Source organism: Miniopterus natalensis, chromosome 15 (assembly GCF_054644295.1).
Source record: "Miniopterus natalensis isolate mMinNat1 chromosome 15, mMinNat1.hap1, whole genome shotgun sequence".
Classification (NCBI taxonomy): Eukaryota; Metazoa; Chordata; class Mammalia; order Chiroptera; family Miniopteridae; genus Miniopterus; species Miniopterus natalensis.
Genome location: NC_142095.1, coordinates 5,811,646 through 5,832,493, shown reverse-complemented (window position 1 = coordinate 5,832,493; position 20,848 = coordinate 5,811,646). Strand labels below are relative to the sequence as shown.

At 42.6% G+C, this 20,848-nt stretch overlaps 1 protein-coding gene across 6 annotated transcripts; it reads left to right on the top strand.

The window, feature by feature from the left end:
- Positions 1-50: 50 nt before the first annotated feature.
- On the top strand, positions 51-19,783 carry ZNF502 (zinc finger protein 502). Of its 6 annotated transcripts, none has more exons than XM_087824837.1 (3): positions 57-137; positions 13,834-13,991; positions 14,501-19,783. In XM_087824837.1, exons 2-3 carry the CDS (start codon positions 13,946-13,948, stop codon positions 16,072-16,074), a joined length of 1,620 nt encoding a protein of 539 aa, XP_087680963.1. In that variant the 5' UTR covers positions 57-137; positions 13,834-13,945; the 3' UTR covers positions 16,075-19,783. The 6 variants fall into 6 exon arrangements, with proteins under 6 accessions (XP_016051584.1, XP_087680963.1, XP_016051581.1 ...); XM_016196095.2 differs by having other exon boundaries at positions 60-137; positions 13,878-13,991; XM_016196096.2 differs by lacking the exon at positions 57-137 and adding an exon at positions 7,793-8,412 and having other exon boundaries at positions 13,878-13,991.
- Positions 19,784-20,848: the final 1,065 nt, after the last annotated feature.

The window sequence follows — 20,848 nt, the reverse complement described above, 5'->3', positions numbered from 1 at the left end:
AACTCTGAGAGGACCAAAGAGGGAAAGGAAAGGAGAGGGAGGGGCCAGAGTGGGATTCCTAAGGTCTTAGTTTTTTTGGAGAAGCTCAAAGGAATTGGAATATGGAAACTTTTAGAAGGAGAGAGAAACTGGCTAAGGTAAGATACCTTTGTTACCACTGAGCCTTTACTCCTGGAAAATTATTTATAAAACTATGCAATAGGTAGAGTGATGTAACATTGCCTTGTATTTATATAGAACTTTATTGTTTGTGTACTTTCACGTATAGCATCATGATTCCTGGCACTTATCTCATGCTTTGACATAGATCATTACCTTAATCCTTACAACACTGAAAGAGGTGTTTGCCCCATTTACCTGCAAGTGGTCATTTAAAGCAAGGCCACGTAACAAGTGACAGCCTATTTTCAAATCCAAGACCTAAATCCAGATTCTCTTTGCTCTGCCATGCTGCTTTTCCAGCCACCTGTAATCCCCACCCAGATCCGTGGAGAGCCTGAGAAAGGGGTGTGTAGTCTCGTTTTTAGGTGTGGGAGGTGACAGATTTTGGGGTGTGCCTTAGGCGGTGTGACCAGCAAGCAGCAAATCTAAGACTGGAATTTAAGTCCCCTGATTTCTGGGTCTGTCCACCACCACCCTCTCAGCATACAAGAGCATTTATCGTAAATGCTGCGCCTGTAATAAGCAGCTTGGTGCATGCATTTATTGTTGCATTTCTGCAAGACTGAATGTTAATCGACATGGTGCTTTGTCGTTTATAGAGCGCTTTCACATACAGAAGGCATACACGAGAAAGCGTATTCATTTCCTCTTTTTCCCCTTCAACACAGTCTTTTAGCAAAGCATGTGCAACTTCCTTTCCCATTGCCACTAAATGATACGAACACAAACAAGGAATCAGTATGATTCAAACATAAGAATCAAAAATGCTCAAGCCCTCACTAACCCTCTGACAGTGACTGTTCTTGTCCCCTTTTTGGGGATGGAGAGACCCAGAGATAGCCCCACCTGTCTCTGCTGAGATTAGGAGGAAGTTAGGGTACTCCTGCACCCCAGCATGATCAGGAAGCTCAAAAGGGGAGCAGGTGTGAAGTTTTGGAATATATTTCTGACCTTGACCCACCAGGAGGCCAATGGTGTACTTTCTGGAAGATACCACCTGGGATGTATGAGCATTAAGACAGGTAAACTGTTTTGGCTTCACACTGTATGTTCATCCTCATAATAGAATACTCTGCCGTGGATGGTTGTAACTTCCTGGTGACAGATTTCCATAAGTAGTTCAGAAACGCCACCCAGGTGGTTGTGACACAAAGCTAGGTCTGGGAATCAGTGACCCAACCTTGCAGTAAAGCAGTAGTTTTCAGCCTTGGCTGCATGTCAGAATCACCTAGGGCTCTATAATTTTTTTATTCCCACGCCTCATATTTTGAGAACTCTGAAAGGGATCCATTGTGCAACCAGGTCATGAGCCACTGCAGTCAAGTGAAGCCTGCAGGCCAAGGTGTGTGTGACCCAAGGGGAGAGGGGAGAAGGGTCTGGTCTGGAGGTGCAGTGTTCTGAATGGTTTCAGCAAAATAGGGTGGTAACTGCATTGGCTGCCCTGGGGTCCTTCTCTTGTGTTAACCCTTGGCTGTTAAGATTCTATGACCCAACTTACTATATGTGTATTTTAAGTGAATGTATGAAATATTTTATTTATATGGACAGACCAAGTTTTACATAATATACATTTATGTTCCTCACTCATCAAGATGACTTTTTACATTTCTCCTTGTATTTCTTCTTCAGATCTGAGATTCCACAGACTTGCACCCAGGTTCAGGACCCCAATCCTGCACAAATCATGTGAGCCTAGTGGATTATTAGATCAGATCCTTCCCCAGCTAATACCTCTCCCTCCTAGTTCAGTTCCAGCCCTAAAATAAATGACCACCCACTTTTTTCTGTACAGTTTCTTACTGGGGAGGGGTGACTATCCTTGCGGTCAGAGGGCTTCAGTGTGGAGTCCTTTCCCTTCTCCTTTGCTGGTCTTGCTGAAGTGGGTGGGCGCTTTGAAGCCTCATTTTCTTAAGTTGCCGAGAGCTGTCAGACCAGCTATCAAAGAGCCAGGCCTAGTGATGGGTATTGAGCTTGAGCAAGGAAACCTGTCCTCACTCTTAAATGAGACCAACAGATGTGTATTAAGTGGAGCACGGGAATACAAAAGTGATAATAAAATGGGATGTGGGCTTTGGAAGCACAGGTGAGAGACCATCAATGCTCGGGACTCAAACACAACTGGCCAAGAGTCCCTCCAGGCTCAGGAAGTGTGGGCAAAGCTCATCCTTCCTCTGTGCCCTGGTGCCTCTCTTTTTGCCGAGGCAGGTGTCCTTCCACATCTGTCACTTTTCCGCTTGCCCCTCCATCCAGTGTGCCTAATCTTTCTGGGGTCACAGCCCCTTTGAGAGTCTAATGGAGGTTGTAGGTCCTCTTCGGGTGACATGCAGATGGCACATTCAGTTTTGTGCTCATTTTAGGGACATGTAGGCTCCCTGAGGCCAATCCATGGATCCTCGAGGGCCTAAAGTCTCACCTGGGGATGCACTGTTCATCACCAGTGACACTTTAAAAACTCAGACTACACATCTTGCTTCTGGCTTCCCTCCCTCAGCACATCGTGGCAGTATCTAGCTCCCAGACTAGAACTCAGGGAGGCATTCTTGGCTTCTGTGTATCATATGTTTCTCACAAAAATATTTATTGTGCACTTCCTGTGGCAAACGTGGTCCTAGATCCAGCTCGCCAGAGCAAACAAGGTCTACCAAGCCCTCTTCGCGTGTCTTCTATGGGAAGCTGTCTGGATCCCTTAACATGATTTACTAAACTCTTCATAGCCACTTTCCGGCCTCCTCTCTTTACTTTCTCCGCACCTTTCACTGCAACCTGGAGGCACAGGCTTGCTCTTCTGTGCCTTTGCTCCCACTGCCCTTGGTGCCTGTAATACCTCACCACCACTCCACCCAGCCCCTGCCTACTTAGCCTACTTAGCCTACTTAGCCTACTTAGGTTTCTTTTAAGATTTGGTTCAAGCCCCATCTCTGGGAAACCTCTGATTGCTCTATGGCCAAGGGTATATTTAGAAATATACTTAGAAATATAGAAGAGCATGACATGTATCCATAGTTTTATGCTTTGGAATGAAAAAAATCTGGATTCAAAATTGTGTACATAGTACAGTTCTCATATAATGATACATATACCAGGAAAAAGCATATAGGTAAATTACCTGAAAGAAATTTAAGAAACTTTTAAGTGGTTAAGTCACTTGTTCACAGCTGTACAGATGGTAAATTACAGATGGTAAATTGCAGAGCTTAGGCCCAAACCCAGGTCCTATGAATAATTGAATTATGGGTGATTAAATGATTTTTTTAAGAGTAATTTCCAATCAAAGAACTTACATGCATAAATGCATAATCCATGGACACAGACAATATAGTATGGGGAAGTGAGGGTGGGGTGGATGCATGGTGGGGGGGTCAATGAGGGGCAAAGAGGGACATCTGTGATACTTTCAACAATAAAGATAAATTTAAAAATAATTTCCATGTTTCCTATAAGGAGCAAGGTTTTTTATAATCAGGAAAAAATAAATTATTATATTTACATACTTCGTTTTTGTTATATTAACTGAACAGTATCTCAGTTCCCATTTTGTAAAGTGTGGGGTGCACCCTGCCCTCCCCGTTCTTCTTCCCTTTTCTACTTCTCTGCCTCTGACAGTGTCAAGTCTGATAACTCTCGAATTCTGTTTGTCTTTTGTATGCTTTGTTAATTGATTTGTCCTAAAGGTTGAGAGTAAACAGTATGAATGTCGTCATGACCGTGTAAATGTTGTTTACTGCAGATCCGAGTAGCTTACTATGGTTGTATTTCCTTTTTGGAACAGCATTTTGTTTTTACTGAAGTTTCTAGTTGTCTTCTTTCCCCCTGTACTGTTGCCTTTAGCACATCAGTTTTTTTCAAACTCTCCATCCAGTTACTCTGTCGAGTCCCCACTTTTCCCGTGTGCTCCCCTTCCTGAGACCTGCAGCCTCCTGCTCTGGGCTGTCCTTGGTGGTCTGCCTTCAGCCCTGCTGTCACACCGGGCTTGCTGTGCCCCGAATCCTGCACCGCGTGGACCTGAGCGCATCCTCAAGTCATTGCCAAGAGGATGGTGCAGAGGCAAAGCCGTCGAATGCGCACAGATCCCAGATGCCCTCACGCTTGATTGGTAGTTTGACTGGCTCTGGGATTCTAGGTTGAAAAATCTCAGAAGCTTGTGGACGTCTGATTCCAGTCTGATGGTTGTTTCTTTGACAATAAGTAGTAGTCAAAGTATTGTGGTCTGTCGTCCCGTCCCCCCCCCCCACCCACCCCACCCCAAGGCCTGGAAGCTTTTAAAGTCTCCATTTTATCCTTGGTGTACTCAGTTCCCTAAATTTCTCAATTTAGTGACTCAGGTGCTTCTACTCTTGGGAATTTTCTTCTTGTGTTGTTTATGTGACAATGCTTCCTTTCCATATTTTTCCGTTTTTATTCTTTCTGGAATTCCTGTCAATCAAATGTTGGACCTTCCAGATCCTCAGCTGCTTTCTCTGTTATTTCCGTTTCCTTGTCTTGTGCCGTTTTCTGGGAGAGGACCTTGATTATTTTTCAAACTTTGGAGGGAAATTTTTTATTTTGGCATTAATTAGTTTAATTTCTAAGAGCCTTTTCTTGTTTAGCTCCTTTTGGTAGCATACCATCCTCATTCTGGAGGTACCGCTCAAATCTGAGCATTCTAATGAGAAGGGTTTCCTTAGAAGTCTTCTGTCACCTGACTTCTCTCACCCCTTCACGCTCTGCTCCTGAGTCCTCTCTCTCTTTTTCTTACTTACTCTCATTGGAGGCTTTCCTCAGACCCGTGTGATTCTTAGTGAGGCACCTGTGTATGTGTGGAAAGCCCAGTTGACCTCTGTGTGGGAGTGGAATTTGCTCAGTAAGAAACTTCCCTCTGAAATGATAGGTCGGGAGCCAGCTGTTTCCCTGGAAACCTCTAAACGCCAGGATGCAGAGGTCTTTTATCTGGACCTCTTACATTTCCTTAGCAAAAAATCCTCTTGACGTTTTTGTCTGGAGGCTGGATGCTGTAAGTGCTTCTCTAGGAGTGGGAGGGAGGGAATCTAGGCTTAGTACAGACTTAGTTGTAGCCCCACTGTCCCTCCCACCCCACATGATCCTTAGGGTTTCCAAGCCCCAGGTCACTTTGGGGGTGGGCAGGGTAGATCAGTTACCTCCTTCAGCTGTGCTGCCCTCAGCAAGTGCTCCAAGCTGGTATCCCCTCCACCCAGCTCTCTCAGTTACCACTTCATCCATTTTCTGTCTTCTAGAAATTTGCTCCCTATATCCCTTCATTGTTACTCACACATTTTAACCCATTATCATTTTAGGGGAAGCTCAACCACTTGAAAAAGAATGCTGATGTGCATTGATACAGCAGGACCACTGTTAGAAAGCCATCCTAAGATGAGTATTTTGACAGTTGACTTATATATTTGTCAGTTATTAATTTACATGGGAAACAACCCCAAGTGACCAACAGTAAAAGAATGATTAAATTACAATATGATGGAATATTATGCAAGCACTAAAGATCATAATTTAAATACTATTTAGCCTGTGCCCCTTTCTCCCAAGCTACTACTTCAGTGTACCTCCAGGGACCCCCTTCCTCATCTAAAGTTGTACAAAAGCAAACTGAAGAGTAAGTCTCCCAGCCCAGGGTACCCCAGAGAAAACTATAATAAAATTCTTGACGATCTTTCAGAGGTAGTACGCATATTTCAGTAATCTGTATACCACCACCCCCGACCAGTAGCTTAGGATGCACACTGTCTACACCTTGCTTTTCCACTGGTCCTGGAGATGGGTCTATATTAGCCTGTAAGATCTACCTCATTTTCTTCACTGGTGCGTGATCCTCTGTAGTGTGGATGTACCATGTAGTGAGGGCCCTGTTGGTGAGCCTGTAGGTTCTTTCCTGTCTTTTGCTATCATAAATGCCATGCTGAGTACCCTGGCACACTCTCTTTGGTATGTGTGCCACTTTGCAGGATAAATTGATAAAGGGTAAGTGCATTTGGTATTTTGATAGAAATTGCAACTGTGGTTCACAGTATGTGTATGAAAATGCCCATTTCCCTGAATCCTCTATAAAATTATTGTTTTGTTTTCTCATCTGATAAGTGAAAAATGCTCTCATGTTTTGCGTTCAGTTATGAGTGAAACTGGGAATCGTGTCTTGTGCTTAAAAGCTGTGTGTATTTTCTTTTTCCTGTGAACTGCTTGTTCATGTTCTTTAACAGTTTTTCTGTTGGGTGGTTGATCTGTTTAAGAATTGATTTGTAGTAAAGAAATTACTCTTTTATCTGCCATATGTGTTGCAAATATTTTCCCCAGTTTACAGTTAGTCTTAATTTTTTGCTATTTGGATATTTACAGTTTAATGTCAAATCAAAGACTCCCCTCTTCAAGAGTATACATGCTCCCATGGTGTAGCCCTTTGACTAGTCTAGGCCTTTGACATAGATTTGAAATTCATCTTGGAGTAAGGACCGAGCTGGGTCTTGGCCCCGCTCCGCCTCATTCCTCCTGGGTTCAGCGGGAGGACCCCCGAGGGGAAGACACCGCCCGCTGCCTGGGTGCTCAGCTAGCCCGCAGCCGGGGCCGGCGGGTTCCCTGCGCCCGCCTTCTCTCGTTTGGTGAGCTGGGGGCGGGGCAGAGATGGGGATCGCAGGGCAGAGGGTGGGGGGCGGGGGGCGGGGAAGGGGGAAGGTCCCGAGGTAGGGGCGTGCTGGGGGTGGAGGTGGAGGTGGAGGTGGAGAGAGCTGCTGGGGGGAGGTGATGGGCGGGGAGGTGGTTAGGGAGCGTGATGCTGTAGCCCCGCCTTGGGAGGGAAAGGGAAGGAGAGGCTGCGGCCTGAGGTCAGCAGGGGAAGGAGGCGGCTGCAGCAGGGTGGGGAAGTATAGAGAGTGGGGATGGGGAAGAGCCGAGGTACGGGAGGGGGTGGCGGGCAGAGGAAGGGATCGAGGGCGTGTGGAGTGGAGGATGGACAGGACGTCCGACCACGCTAGGGCGCCTTTCGAGACCCGGAGGCCCTGGCCCTCCCCGCTGCTGTCTCGGGCCTTGGGTGTGCGGGGCACAAACCAGGCCATCTTTTGGGATAAGATTATTGTCTCAGACTTGGTGGTGGGGAAGGGCATTCTAGGCTGGCCCTGCCCCTCACCGACAACCCGGGACAAATCCCTGACCCTTTAGAATACCAGTCCTCCCCTCCCTGCCTCCACCCAGGTGCAAGGCTGGGATGGAGTTGATTTGAAATCGCTTAGTAACCATTAAAAAGCTGCCTCCTTGCACAGACCTGCATATTTCTGCTGGAGGACAGGGTAGGAATGGATTAAAGAAAACGAAGCCTTACTTGGTTGGGAAAACATTTTTACTTTCACAGCTGACCCTGGGGCACAGTTCCTGCTGAGGGCCTTATGCGCAGGTGTCTTAGGTGACAACGGGAGCAGCCTGTGAGCAGCCAGTCCGTCCTGCGCCTGGTGGCGCTGGGGCGGGACAGGGCAGAGACTGACGTCAACAAAGCCTCGGTCTAGCAGAGCTCTTCCCCTGGAGCTGGGCTGGATCCCGTCACCCCGCTGGAAGGCGCACGAGCTTACCCGAGGCGTAGAGAGTAACAAGCAGAAGCTTTGGCTGATGAGGGGGCAGGAAACAGGTCAGGAAAGGAAGATGTGAAGTCACAACTCGGGCCCTGGAAGGTAGAGTCTGCTTATGATAGAGTCCAGGGGCCGGGAGGTTCTGTGACCCCGGCCAGGAGCTGCGAGGGGACCTCAGGAAGTCAGCCTCTGGCTGGGCCTGGACCGGAGGGGGTGCAGGCGGATGGCCCCTGCACCCAGACAGCTGTGGGGGCTGGAGATGGCGAACGCTGTTTACCGCCCCTTCAGGTCGCACTCCAGTGTGGGGGCCTAGACTGGGAAACTCGTCCATATGCTAACTGAATAGTGGGCCGTTCAAGGTTCTTCGCCAGGGATTTTAGCAAGACGGTCCGTCCTGACTCCTGCCTGGCACTCTTTCCAACCCTAACCCCCATCTACAGTTTCCTGTGCTCTGGGACAACGTAGTATTTAATGGGATATCAGGAACACGCTGGGTAGGAGGGAAGCCAGGCCTGAACCCGCGTCTTTGAGGGCCCCATCGAGATGCTCCTCCTGCTTCCTAGAGAAGCAGCCGAGAGACGCTTGGGGGGGGGTTCGCGGCGCCCCTGGTGACGCACTTCCTGCTGCGCCACTGCTCTTCCGGTCGTGGCGGGGTCGCGGTCGCCGCTGTGAGGGGAGCTCTCGGGCCACGGTGAGCGGGCGGGGACCCAGGGAAGGGAGAGAAGCGGCTCCGCAGCAATTCGGGGGTGGCGGGCTGGAGGCCTATATAGGAAGCCTGCCCCGCTCCGTTCTCCCCGGGAATGCTGGCTGCGCGCGTGGCCCGGAACTGCCGGCGGCCTCAGCAGTGTTCTCAGCAGGCCCAGCTCCGGACCCGGCCCAGAGGAGATGCCCAAGAAGATGCAGTGAATGAACTGATGATTGAGTGATAGATAAATGATCGAAAACAAAATCCAGGGTCTGGGTCTGGATACCACCTACTTCCCCCAATCAGTCCTGCAGCTCAGAAACTTTGTAGGGACCGTCGTAATAGGAGACAGCAAATATTGCTAAGCGCACGAGGTGGAGAGTGTCGAGACCCGTGTTATATTATTCCCGGGGATACAGAGGCTGTTGGTTGATCTCTAAAGTCGGACTGTCTAGTAATCCTTGCCCTCCTTTCTTTATAAGACTCAGTTGACAGCTTCTGTGTTACAGAACATATGCAGACGTCAATGTTTTCCATCAACATTTCACTGTTTCTTGCCAAATGTTAGGTAGAGCTCAGGGGCGGGGCTATGGAATGAGAGACATTGGAGCGTGCCAAATGAGAAGACATTATATGTACATGTACATGCAGATTTTTGTGACTAAATTTATTTAGCACTTAACAGGCACTGTTTGAAGTGCTTGTGCTAATTTATTTAACCTTCTCAACCATGTATTATCTGTAGATTTTACCGAGGAAATTGAGATACAGAGAATAGATAACTTGTCCAAGGATGCATTGCTAGTAAGTGACCCAAAGCTGCAGAAGAGATAGATCTATTGTGCAGCTGCAGCCTGGGTGAGTATGTTACTTTGGCCAACTGACAAGTCCAAGAAAGGCTTCAGAGAAGAGTACATTTAAGTGTGCTCTTATTGAAAGAATTGTGGTTTCAAATTCTTGAAAAACCCCATGCGACTTGCCCAGAACCCTTCAACTAATTATTGAGGGGCTAAAGAGGTGGCTGATGGGAGAAAGCTTACAAGGTAGAGGAGGAAGCCAGCTCCCAATTACTTCTAACAGGATGAAACTATTAAAAGCTTCCTTCCTCTTACCTTTCAGTCTAATACCTATCTCACCCCAAGTCTGGATTCAGACAGAGCCCTTTAGCAACTTAAAATCACTAACAGATTATTCCACACTAAGCATTTGTGGAAACACCTGTACATTCCTTTCTCGGGAACTTACAAACCAGGGAGTCAGCAGTGTATGGTCCATGTGTTTGTACTATCTGTTTTTGTAAAAATGTTTTATTGAAACAGCTAAGCTTATTTGTTTATATATTGTCTAGTTATGTTTTCAGACTATAAAGGCAAAGTTGAATAGTGACAGAGAGATCATATAGCCCGTTTAGCCCACGAAGACTAAAATACTTACTTTATACCTCTTTACAGAAAAAGTTTGCAGTTTGACATAAACAAACTGCTGACAGCTCAGATGATCCACAGTTGAAAGGAAATGGCTGTCACCCAGATGTCTTTTCTTCTCCACAGGTTTTAGGATCAAACATAACTCTTAACTCCTGTTGAGTGTCTACCCTGTGGCAGATCTTTATAAATGTTTTACATAAATTAACTCATTTAGTCAAGGATTCACAGAATGGTAGAGCTGGAAGGACTTATTGTATACTATCTAATTTGTGATCTTTTTCAGTTAAATAGCCTGTCATGTAGGCCCACTCACATGGACAGTCACAGAGCAAAGTTTCCTGACTTCCAGCCCAATCCACTTTAATCTTATTCTGAATGGGAGGTCAATACCATATCCATTGGATCTGGCTATTGGTTTTGTTCATGTTTTTTGGGGGGGAGGGGGTATTGAAACCCATGAGTAAGATCAGTCATTTTCAAAATTACTAATTCTCTGACTATAAAAGTAATGCATATTTATTGTAGGGAAAGTGAAACATATAGGAGAGTGTAAAGGACAAAGTAAAGTAACCTATTAAAGTCCTAGAGATCAGTGTTTTAACATTTTGGTGGGTTTTCTTTCCTGTGTGTGTGTGTGTGTGTGTGTTGTAAATATCCGTGTATTAATAATTTCTTTTTATTAAATGCTTACTAAAGCTGGTATATGTATATGTGTACCTATTTTTTGTTTTAATGTTTATATCCTGTTTTAATATATTGTATTTTCTCATTAATATTCTTTGAGAACATGATTTTTAAGAGTTTCAAAATCTATCATATTTATATGCCATCAATGTTTATTTGCCTGTTGTTTTTTTACAATTATAGTAAGAGTGTGATGTTAGTACATAAATCTCTGTTCCTTTCTGATTATATTTTTTCACTTTTTTTCTCATTACAGAGACAATCGGTTAATCATGTGATATATGTTGTTAGAGATTTAAATTAGTTTTTGAAAAGTAAGGCAAAATGTAGATAATAGGAGAAATTTGAGAACTAGAGGAGAAAATCATAATTCACCGTATAGTGATTGAAAATTAATGTTCCATCTTGTTCTTATTCATATGCGTATTTTAACGTATATGATATGTTTTACTTGAAATTTTATTATCCTGTATTTTTCCTATTTACATATAGTATAAGTATTTTTCCAAATGGTCACATTTTTATTTTTTTATTTTAATCTTAATGTCTCTATAATTTCTACCAAGTGGAAGTACCATAATTTGCTAAGCCTCAGTGTCCATCATTAGAAAATTGTGTTTCTTACAACATTGCAGGGGATTTTTGTTCTTTAACAGTTAATGAAAGGATTCAGTTTTTTCCTTTCTGAGAAGTTACTTCTCTGTGAGAAAGTTCTAGTAGTGGAATTACTAGGTCAAACAATATGGGTATTTTTAGAACATATCCTGATGACTTTGAGGATCCTCTCCGATACATTGCAAGTGCTATATACACATAACGAGTATTCTTGTCTTAGTTCCGATACCCACAAAGTGGTGTTCAATGTGTCCCAACTGGAAATAAACCTACAACTTTAAGATCTGATACATATTGCTAGATTACCTCTAGAAAGATGGTACCAGTTTACATTCCCACCGGTGATGTATGAAAAGCTCCCTTTCTCTGCACTTTTGCCAGTTTTGAGTTTTAGCATTAAAAAATCCAATTTGATACAAAAATTGACTCTTCAGGCTCAGTTTCCATTTCTTTCACTGAAATGGAACTTTGTTTTGATGTGTTTATTGGCCTTTTGTAATATTGGTGTATTTATTGTACTTACCATTTTTCTATCCTTTCATCTTTTCATTAGTCTTTTAGGTAAATCAAAGTACTTTTTCTGGATTGTCTTAATTTTATTTGCATTTTGGGTAGAAACTTGTTTTTCTGTGGCCAGATTTATCCAGTTTGTCTTTGTGGTTTGTGCTTTTTTGCATAAGGATTAGAAAAGGCTACCATAACCCTAAAACAATCATTTGTCAATATTTTATTTTGCTGTTTAATTTTTTTTATAGTTAATCTTTTAATCAAAAGTTTAGATTTATTTGAGTATATGGTATGAGGTAGGACTCTCACTAGGTGTTTTTAACAATTTATGAGTAACCAATTTTTTAATATTATAAATGCCAATTATATTAAATTATTTTATTTATTTCTCTTAGGGGATTAGAAATCAAAAGCTAGAGTTAAACTTCCTTTTAAATATGTAAACTCACTGTTGAGGTTTTCCTAGCCACACTCCTTTGATGATTTTATCTGTTCTCCAGAATTTCAGTTGCTCTGTTTATGACAAAAACTCTAAATAAATACCTCCCTCCTCTATTCCAGATATGTATGCCTACTTTCTATTGGATACTTCAAACTAAATGTGTCTTCTTTTTCCCCAAACCAGTATTTCCACTGTCACTAAAGATTGCTGTCATCACACACCAAAACCCAGCAAATTATCTTTGACTTATCGCTTTCCCTTCACCCTCCCTCCCAATATTCATCCAATCCTGTGTCTCTTTCTTAGGCAGTCTAATCCCTTACCGGACTGCTGAAACAACTTCCCAAGGGGTCTTCCAGTCTTCATCTTGCCTCTGCTACCTTCCACCCCTTATATATTTTTTTTCTCTGTGTTAGGGACAGATAAAATTCTAATGTGCTTTTTTAAACAGAGGAGCCAATAATGTTACATCTTTTTCAAACCTTTTCAAGTCCCCTTTATGTCTTTCTACTCGCTTTTTGGTAAATGCCTTAAAATGGTTTGCAGTGTTGTATTTGGTCTGGCCTTTGCTTGACTTGGGGTTCCTGTCTTATTTCTGGTGCTTAATACTTTGAGTTACTGGGTCTTTTTAATTTTTCCAAAGTACTGCCCTTGATTGTTTTTATAAATTCTGTTTCATCTCTTACATATTCTTTTTCCTCATGTGTGTAATTTCTATTTATCTCTTCTTCAGAGAGGCTTTTTTTCCTTCCAGACTAGGTTAGGTACCCTCTGCTCTATATTCCATAGCACCCCATATATCCACTTTTGTAATTGCCATATTTGTAACTACTGGTTTAATGTCTTTGTCCAGCTGTGATGTAAGCTCTGGGAAGGCAGGGTCATGTCTGACCTTTTCTCCACTGTCCACCTCTGATGATACCCAAACCCCACTCTACTTCATGAGTCTCTGTAGGATTGTGTGGTGGGTCCCTTTTATGTCCTTACTGTGGAAGAGGAACAGGAAATCCCAGATAGGATCTTCTTAAACTTTTAAAACTCAACACAGAAGTGTAGGCCTTCATGAGAAGTCCACAAGGACCATCCTTATTACATACTTCAGCAGGCACAGCCTATTCTTTCATGCCTCTGAAACCATCCCTGTCTTCCTTGAAATAACACTGCCAATTCTACTTATCATGTCAATGTTATATGAAGAGACATTTTTGGATAAACTTTTATAATTTTGACATTCCAAACACCAGAAACTTTGAACTATTTTTGCAACTCTTTTGTAAATCAGAAATTATTTTACAAAGTATTTTAAACTTCAGCCTTCATTTTATGTTAAGCTATGCCTGAAGAAAAACTGTTTGATGTGACATTTAGAAGAAAGAACAGTCAGTGTATCTCTAGGTTGTATCAAATAGAGTTCCCTAACTACTATCTAGCTCCTTGGCATATAATGGAGGTGGGTGGGTCTGACTTAAATTAGCCTTGTTGTGAGGCCATTTTCCCATTGCATCTTTTGACTTTATTAATTGACTTTTCATAAAGATTACTGTATAATGGACAGAGTGTACTAATTGACATGAATATTCCTATCCACTTAATTATCATTATAAATAACATTCTGGATTTTTCATCAAGCACTTGAGAGTTTGTTCATATGTCATTCTGTCCTAGCTATCACTTCTTAGAGAACTGACAAATGGAATTTGTGTGAGTCATTAGTTTCCCTAGGCAAAGCTCTCTCGTTTTTCTTTTTATTAGGATAGTTATATTCCATCCTCCACGTTTTTTTCCCCTGTGAGCAGGGCTCCCAGTTTTCCAACCTTGAAGTATTTTACAATTAAAGCAAAGGGAAGATTTGTGGATCTGGAATATGCAAGGAGCCGAAGAGAGAGAGATTGGAAGAGAGATTTGTCCAGGTGAGTGAGCAAGGGACAGCCAGTGGGGGGAAAAGCAGGGCTTTGGAAATTTTACAAGAGAAACCAAATGAAGCTCAAACTACCCTCTCTTTTATGGATGTTGGGGGTGAGTTTGGGTAAGTATCTCTTGGGGCCAGCTTTTCCTCCATACTCATTTTATCACTCTCAGTTCCATCATATGCCCTTATACATTCTCCCACTATCCTCCATTCTTTGAATATAAAACATCTTGTCCTAATCATTAGCTTGTTGTTTATTATTTTCCCCTTATCTCCATTGTCTGTGGTTCTCTCATTCTGGGTGTCTGTAGCTGCCCTTTCCATGGAATTCCTCATTAATGGTGATTACCTTATCCTGATGCAGATCTCTTTCACCACTTGCAACTTTGAATTATTTGTCCCACTTGCTTTTATTGGTCCTTATTGAGACCTGCAAAGTTAGGTCTCAGAACTTCAGGGTTCTCCACTTTGCCTTACATAAGAAATATTCATTCTAATGGTTTCTTTCAGGTTGGATGAACAAGCCTGCTCCAAAGCAGAATGTCTCTGAAATTGATTCACCAGGGACAGTAGGAAAGAGACTCCAAGAGGATGAATCCCAGGACTCTACTTGTGAAGAAAAATATGCATGTGAGAACATGAAGGAAAACTCTCCCGGAGAGGTTCCTAGTCCATGCTTTTTCCAGGAAGGAGGTTTTGGGGGAGTAACTTTCATCCACAAGGAAGCACCTCCTGAAATGATTAGCCAAGAATATAATTTTGAGAAAAGGTTGCTTTTGACCTCAAGCCTTGTTACTCATATCAGGGTTTCTACAGAAGAGAGTCTACATCAGTGGGAGACAAGTAGCATAAACACCAATGAGGTTTCAGACCAAAGTAAATGTTCAACCCTCTCCACACGGAAAAAGTCTTGGAAATGTAACGAATGTGGAAAAATGTTTACTCAGAGCTCATCCCTTATCCAACATCAGAGAACTCATACTGGAGAGAGACCCTATACATGTGAAGAATGTGGGAAAGCCTTCAGTCGTAGTTCATTCCTTGTTCAGCATCAAAGAATTCACACTGGAGTGAAACCATACAGATGTGAGCAATGTGGGAAAACATTTCGATGTCGATCATTTCTTACTCAGCATCAGAGAATCCACACTGGAGAGAAACCTTATAAATGTAGTGAATGTGGGAATTCCTTCCGCAATCATTCACACCTCACTGAACATCAGAGAATTCACACTGGAGAGAAACCTTATAAATGTAATAGGTGTGAGAAGGCATTCAATCAGAACACACACCTGATTCATCATCAGAGAATTCACACTGGTGAGAAACCTTATTTATGCAATGAATGTGGCTCTTCTTTTCGCAAACATTCAAATCTTACACAGCATCAGAGAATTCACACAGGGGAAAAACCCCATAAATGTGATGAATGTGGGAAAACTTTCCAAACAAAGGCAAACCTCTCTCAGCATAAGAGAATTCATACTGGAGAGAAACCCTATAAATGTAAGGAATGTGGCAAAGCTTTTTGTCAGAGTCCATCCCTTATTAAACACCTGCGAATTCATACCGGAGAGAAACCATATAAATGTAAGGAATGTGGCAAAGCTTTTACTCAGAGTACTCCACTCACTAAACATCAGAGAATTCACACAGGGGAGAGACCCTACAAATGCAATGAATGTGGTAAAGCCTTCATTCAGAGCATTTGCCTTATTCGGCATCAGAGAAGTCACACGGGAGAAAAACCATATAAATGCAATGAATGTGGGAAGGGCTTCAATCAGAATACCTGTCTTACTCAGCATATGAGAATTCATACTGGAGAGAAGCCCTATAAATGTAAAGAATGTGGGAAAGCCTTTGCTCATAGCTCATCTCTTACTGAACATCATAGAACGCACACTGGTGAGAAGCTTTATAAGTGTAGTGAATGTGAGAAAACCTTCCGCAAGTATGCACATCTTAGTGAACATTATAGGATTCATACTGGTGAGAAGCCTTATGAATGCATTGAATGTGGAAAATTCTTCAGACATAGTTCAGTCCTTTTCAGACATCAGAAACTTCACAGTGGTGTCTGAACCTGGCATTCATTAGGTTATGGCAATTTCTCAAGAAATAGTGGCTAGGAATCTGGCTGAGGAGAGAGGGGCAGGTAGAGTTCCTGGAGGGAAGGATGAAGGAGCCTTAAATACTGCACTCAGAAGAGTATTTCCAGAGATATATGTGAGGGCTTGGAGAACGCAGAACCTACTCCAGGTGGGCCTCTGAGAGAACTGGGTAGAAGGGAAGTTCCTGCTTTTGAGATAAATTCTTGCTACCTGTCATTCCTCTCTCCTTATGTGACTTGTACCTTGAGGTACCACTTGTTAAGTTAGTACTTGTGTTTCCTTATTATACTCCTGCCCTACCTTCCCAAATTGTCATGTACATTCATTGACCAGTTGGCTGAGGTGCTTTTGCAAACACTCATTGTGAAAGTGACAGCAGTTGTGAGGTAGTGGTAAATAGCCTTCAGATGTCTGAGGCAGCTCTAACCATGGTCTTGCAGGGGAGAGTACTCAACTTGTGGAAGTGCTCCCATAAAAGGGAGACAGAAACAAGTGAGAGATAATCCATATTTATTTAATAATAAGGAAATATTTGGCAAGAACTGGGCTGACCTCTACATATATCTTGGCAAAGAAAACTTCTGTCAGGATGAGGGAGATCTTTCCTGATCCTTTTAAGCTTTACAAAGAAAGATGAGGACAAGAGACAATTTTCTTGAATGATGCCAGTTTATGGGAAGGGAGTTGTATTTGCTTAGAAGGCTATGGAAAGGAATGCCCAACCTCTGTCCCAGAGGAATTGTGGTGTTCCTGTGATGGAAATGGCCTGTGCTTTACTGGTGGTCATAAGAGGCCATAGAGCAGGAACCCTGCATGTGACTGAGCAAACCATCAGTATACCCCTGCCCTGGACTGAGGTGTATACCTGTCTCTTGTAAATTTGGTTGGGTCACTGGTTTACAGGGACTAGGGGAGAGGAACCCATTAAGATTAAGTATCCAAACAAAAGGGGACTCTTATTATTTGCCTTTAGGGAGGAGAAAGCATTAGTGAAGAAGGAAGACAGCCTTTTAGATTGACTGAAGTTGGGGGCTGCTGCACCAGACCTTATGAGATTATTGATCACTGTAGCCAGGAGGGCTAGGTTTTATGTAACTGGTGGTGGTAACAGATTTGTTGGATCTCAGGTGTTTCTCTTTTTATTGGGCCTATCTTATTCCTGCATATTTGCCCTTATCTGCAGAATAGGAGTATCTAGGGAGACACTTCTCATTTGCTGAATTTGGAAAGTGTTCTAGAGAGGATTACCTGTTTTTCAAATCCCTGAAAATAAAGAGATCATGGGTTGCCACTGACTGATGGTATTTTATTCTGAGAGAAAGGGCATGTTTTACTCTTTCCTCCCTTTCATGTTCTTAACTGCTACCCAGAGATTCAGGTCTGAAAGATTGAGGATAGCCTTTGACAGGAATTCATTTCTATGCTCTGAAGCTTAATACAGTTTTTAAAATATGGCCACTAAAAATGGAAGGAAAGCTGATTCTGCAATGGTTGATTATTTGGAACTCAGCATTGACTTTTTTCAGGAGCAGCTGTCTTGTAAGCCTTGCTTTGAGCCATTAATTACTATTAATGGGAATGTGAAAGAAATACACTTTTCTCTCTTCAGTTGTGAAGATATGTTCTTAAAACCTGGCACAGGGCAATTTATAACTGAGTAAATGAATTCCTTATGGGCAAAAACCCCTATTTAAACTATATTTTATGCTCATAAAAACAGTTTATAGAAAGCAAATGTCAATGTATTTATACTTTGCAAATGAAGAGTTCATAGCTGGCACATAGTAAATGTCCAATAAATATTTGTTAGATTAGTGTACTTCAGTCAATCCTTGCCCACCAGAAACTTTAGGAAATTCCTGATGTATAAGTATTTAGCATAATATTTATACACCTACATTTGGAGTCTTGACTGGAGCTTAGAAAGGATAAAGAGTTTTCTTGAGGATGAAATGGTAAAACAAGGGTAGAAAATGTCTTAAATACTTGCTGGAGAGATTTTCTAAAATGGAATGGGCACAACTCTTCAGTTTTTAATCCTCAGGATTTGAGAGTCTGGTACCATTTTCACTTCCTGGTGGAACAGGAAGGAAAGAAACACCATCTTTCCACTGTCTTCATTCCATATTCTCATACTTGCAAATATTTGTTCCTAATTTTCTCTCAGTTGCCAGCCCACTATATGGACAGCCACTGCAGCTTGACCCCAAACTTAGGAATTACCCTCTTCCACAATCTTTCCTGTTCTTGAGTCTTCATATCCAATCAATCACTGTATCCTGTTGACATCTCCTAAATCTGGAAGCCATCTTCACTGCTATTACTTTAGTCTAGCTCCCCAGTTTATTTCCTAAACTGTTTTTCTATTTTCCTGGTCTGTAAGTTTCTTGTCCCACTAGGCCATCATTTCTTACGGATGGTCTTTGTCGAACAGCTGTGGAAACCCTGTTCTCTCTCAGAATAAAGTTGCACCCCCTTTCAGAGGCCCCTTATCTGGCCCATGCCTAAATCGCCATTCTCAGCTCTATTCTGCCCCATAGTGCATATTCCTGTGATTCTACATCACCACTGGACTCTACTTTGGAACTTTTGCACACGCTGTTCCTATTGCCTCAAAAGCCTTCCCTGCTCTGCTTGTCTGAAAAGCTCCCGTTTGTCAGTTACGAATGGGCTCAGGCAACATCTCCTTAAGCTGTCTCTGACTTCACCTATTTTTAATTATTTCTGTATTTTATATCATTTTATTTTCATGTTACATACACTGTAATAGCTTGTTTACAAATATTTCTGTTCCCACTAAACTGTCAGCTCCTTGAGGCCAGGGGCCATGTGGTATTTATTCATCTTTGACCTTAACTAAAATATTGAGTCAGACATTTCTCCATGCCAACATGTGACGTAGGCCCATGGTTATCAGTAGAAAGAAGGTATGGTGAGTACATGAGTGTGTCCATGAGTTTTTTGCAAGGATCAATAATTCTGCATCTTTCTCCAAGATACAGAGTGTATGGTTGTATTAAGCAGAGGACCCCATAAGAAGAAATATTTTGTAACAAAATTTGTGTTTTGCTACAAATTAGGCATTTAAATATCCTACCACAATTTAACAAAATTCTTTCAGATATGTTGATGTCAGGGTCATAGGAAGAGGGAAATGAATGTCAATGTAGAAGCATAGGTATGTCAATTGGAATATCCATGAAGCAAGCAGGAGCTGCACAGTGATGCTGGCCTGGCAGAAAAGCAGTTGAGCTTAGTATTCCTAACATGGGAGCGCTTCCTGAGCTCATGGCTTTCCCTAGCCTCTGGTATGATAAAGAACTGGAACATCATTGCTTATTCACAGTGTGTTGAAATCTTCAGAAGGAGATGAGGCCTCATCAGATCCTCAAAACAGGGAAAACAGGTGGTTGGACTTCCAAAGTCACACAGTGTTAAGTGAAATTGAAACTCTGGTGTTTTCCTTCAGATTTCTCTATTGGTTGTACCTCTGCTCCACAATGTCTTATTACTTGTGTCTATTATAAGACAAAAGTATGTTGATCACTTAAGGCTCCAACTTTGCCCTATTCCTGAGGATAGGGGGAGCTCACTTTAGATCAAGAACCTTTTTGGACCTCAGAATCAGACTATCCTGCATGTAAGTGAGGGTTAGAAATAAATTGACTTTGAATTATGACCCTGCCTTTCTTCCTATACAATGCAGAAATCTATCCTTCATCCCAGGTAGTTTCAGTTTTACTCCCCTTCAGCTGCTGGTCACAGTATGCTTTAGTTTTGTTGAATGAGTTTGGTGCCCATCTCTCACATTCATTTTCCACCTTTCAGTGAGAAGCTCAGCCCAAAGTGCTGTTTAAGTCGTATTCTTCTAGTAACCTGCTTTGCCTAGGGTCCCCTCCCCGCCAAGGTTAGTTTCCACATCAAAGAGCCTTCTGATTTAGAAATTCTTTGAGTCCTAACAGAAAACAAAATGAATAGGCCTAGGCACTCTGGCCTGTGAGATACTGGGACTGGAGGGAAGAACTTGCTATCTGGTTTCAAACAAGTGCTGAGACTGACACTGGTAAAAAAGGCAAGCTCAACATTGTTCCCTGGCATGTCAGCTAACAGTTGTAAAACGGGTGCTCTTTTAGATGAAGATGCTTAGTGATGGTCTCAGTCTGTGGCATCTGTCTGCACAGCAGTTTTCAGCTCCTAAATTAAGGACTCCTATTTTGGAAAATAGCCCATCAAGGAAATTGAGCAGGTAACTCCTCTGCTGCGTTTCATTCATTTATTCCAGGGTCTATTCAGTGCAGGCTGCTGCACAACAGGGATATGATACTAAGCAGACAGCCCTCTTTTCCTGAGCTTGCAGATTGGCAGGAATGCTTGGAAATGGATCGGAGACCTGGCCTGCTGCCCATGCCTTTATCCTTGGAATACACCTGTTAGGATGAGCCTTTATGTGCAAATATTTCTTGAATGTAGACCACAAAGATCTGGAGTTTTGCCAAAGGGGGACGGGCGCTAAGGAGTGCTGGAAAGGTCACGGAAGTCAATGCACAATAGTGGGGACTGGCTGGAGCTGGGATTTGAGGAACACGATAGGGACAAACATTTACTGAACATTTTTTTTAAGCACCAGAACTTGGTAATGTACAGGAATTAAGCGCATTTAATCCTCACAGCAATGCTATGAAGTTTGGTACCATTACTATCTGTTTTGTGAGGAGACACACACACAGGTGAGGTAATTTGCCCA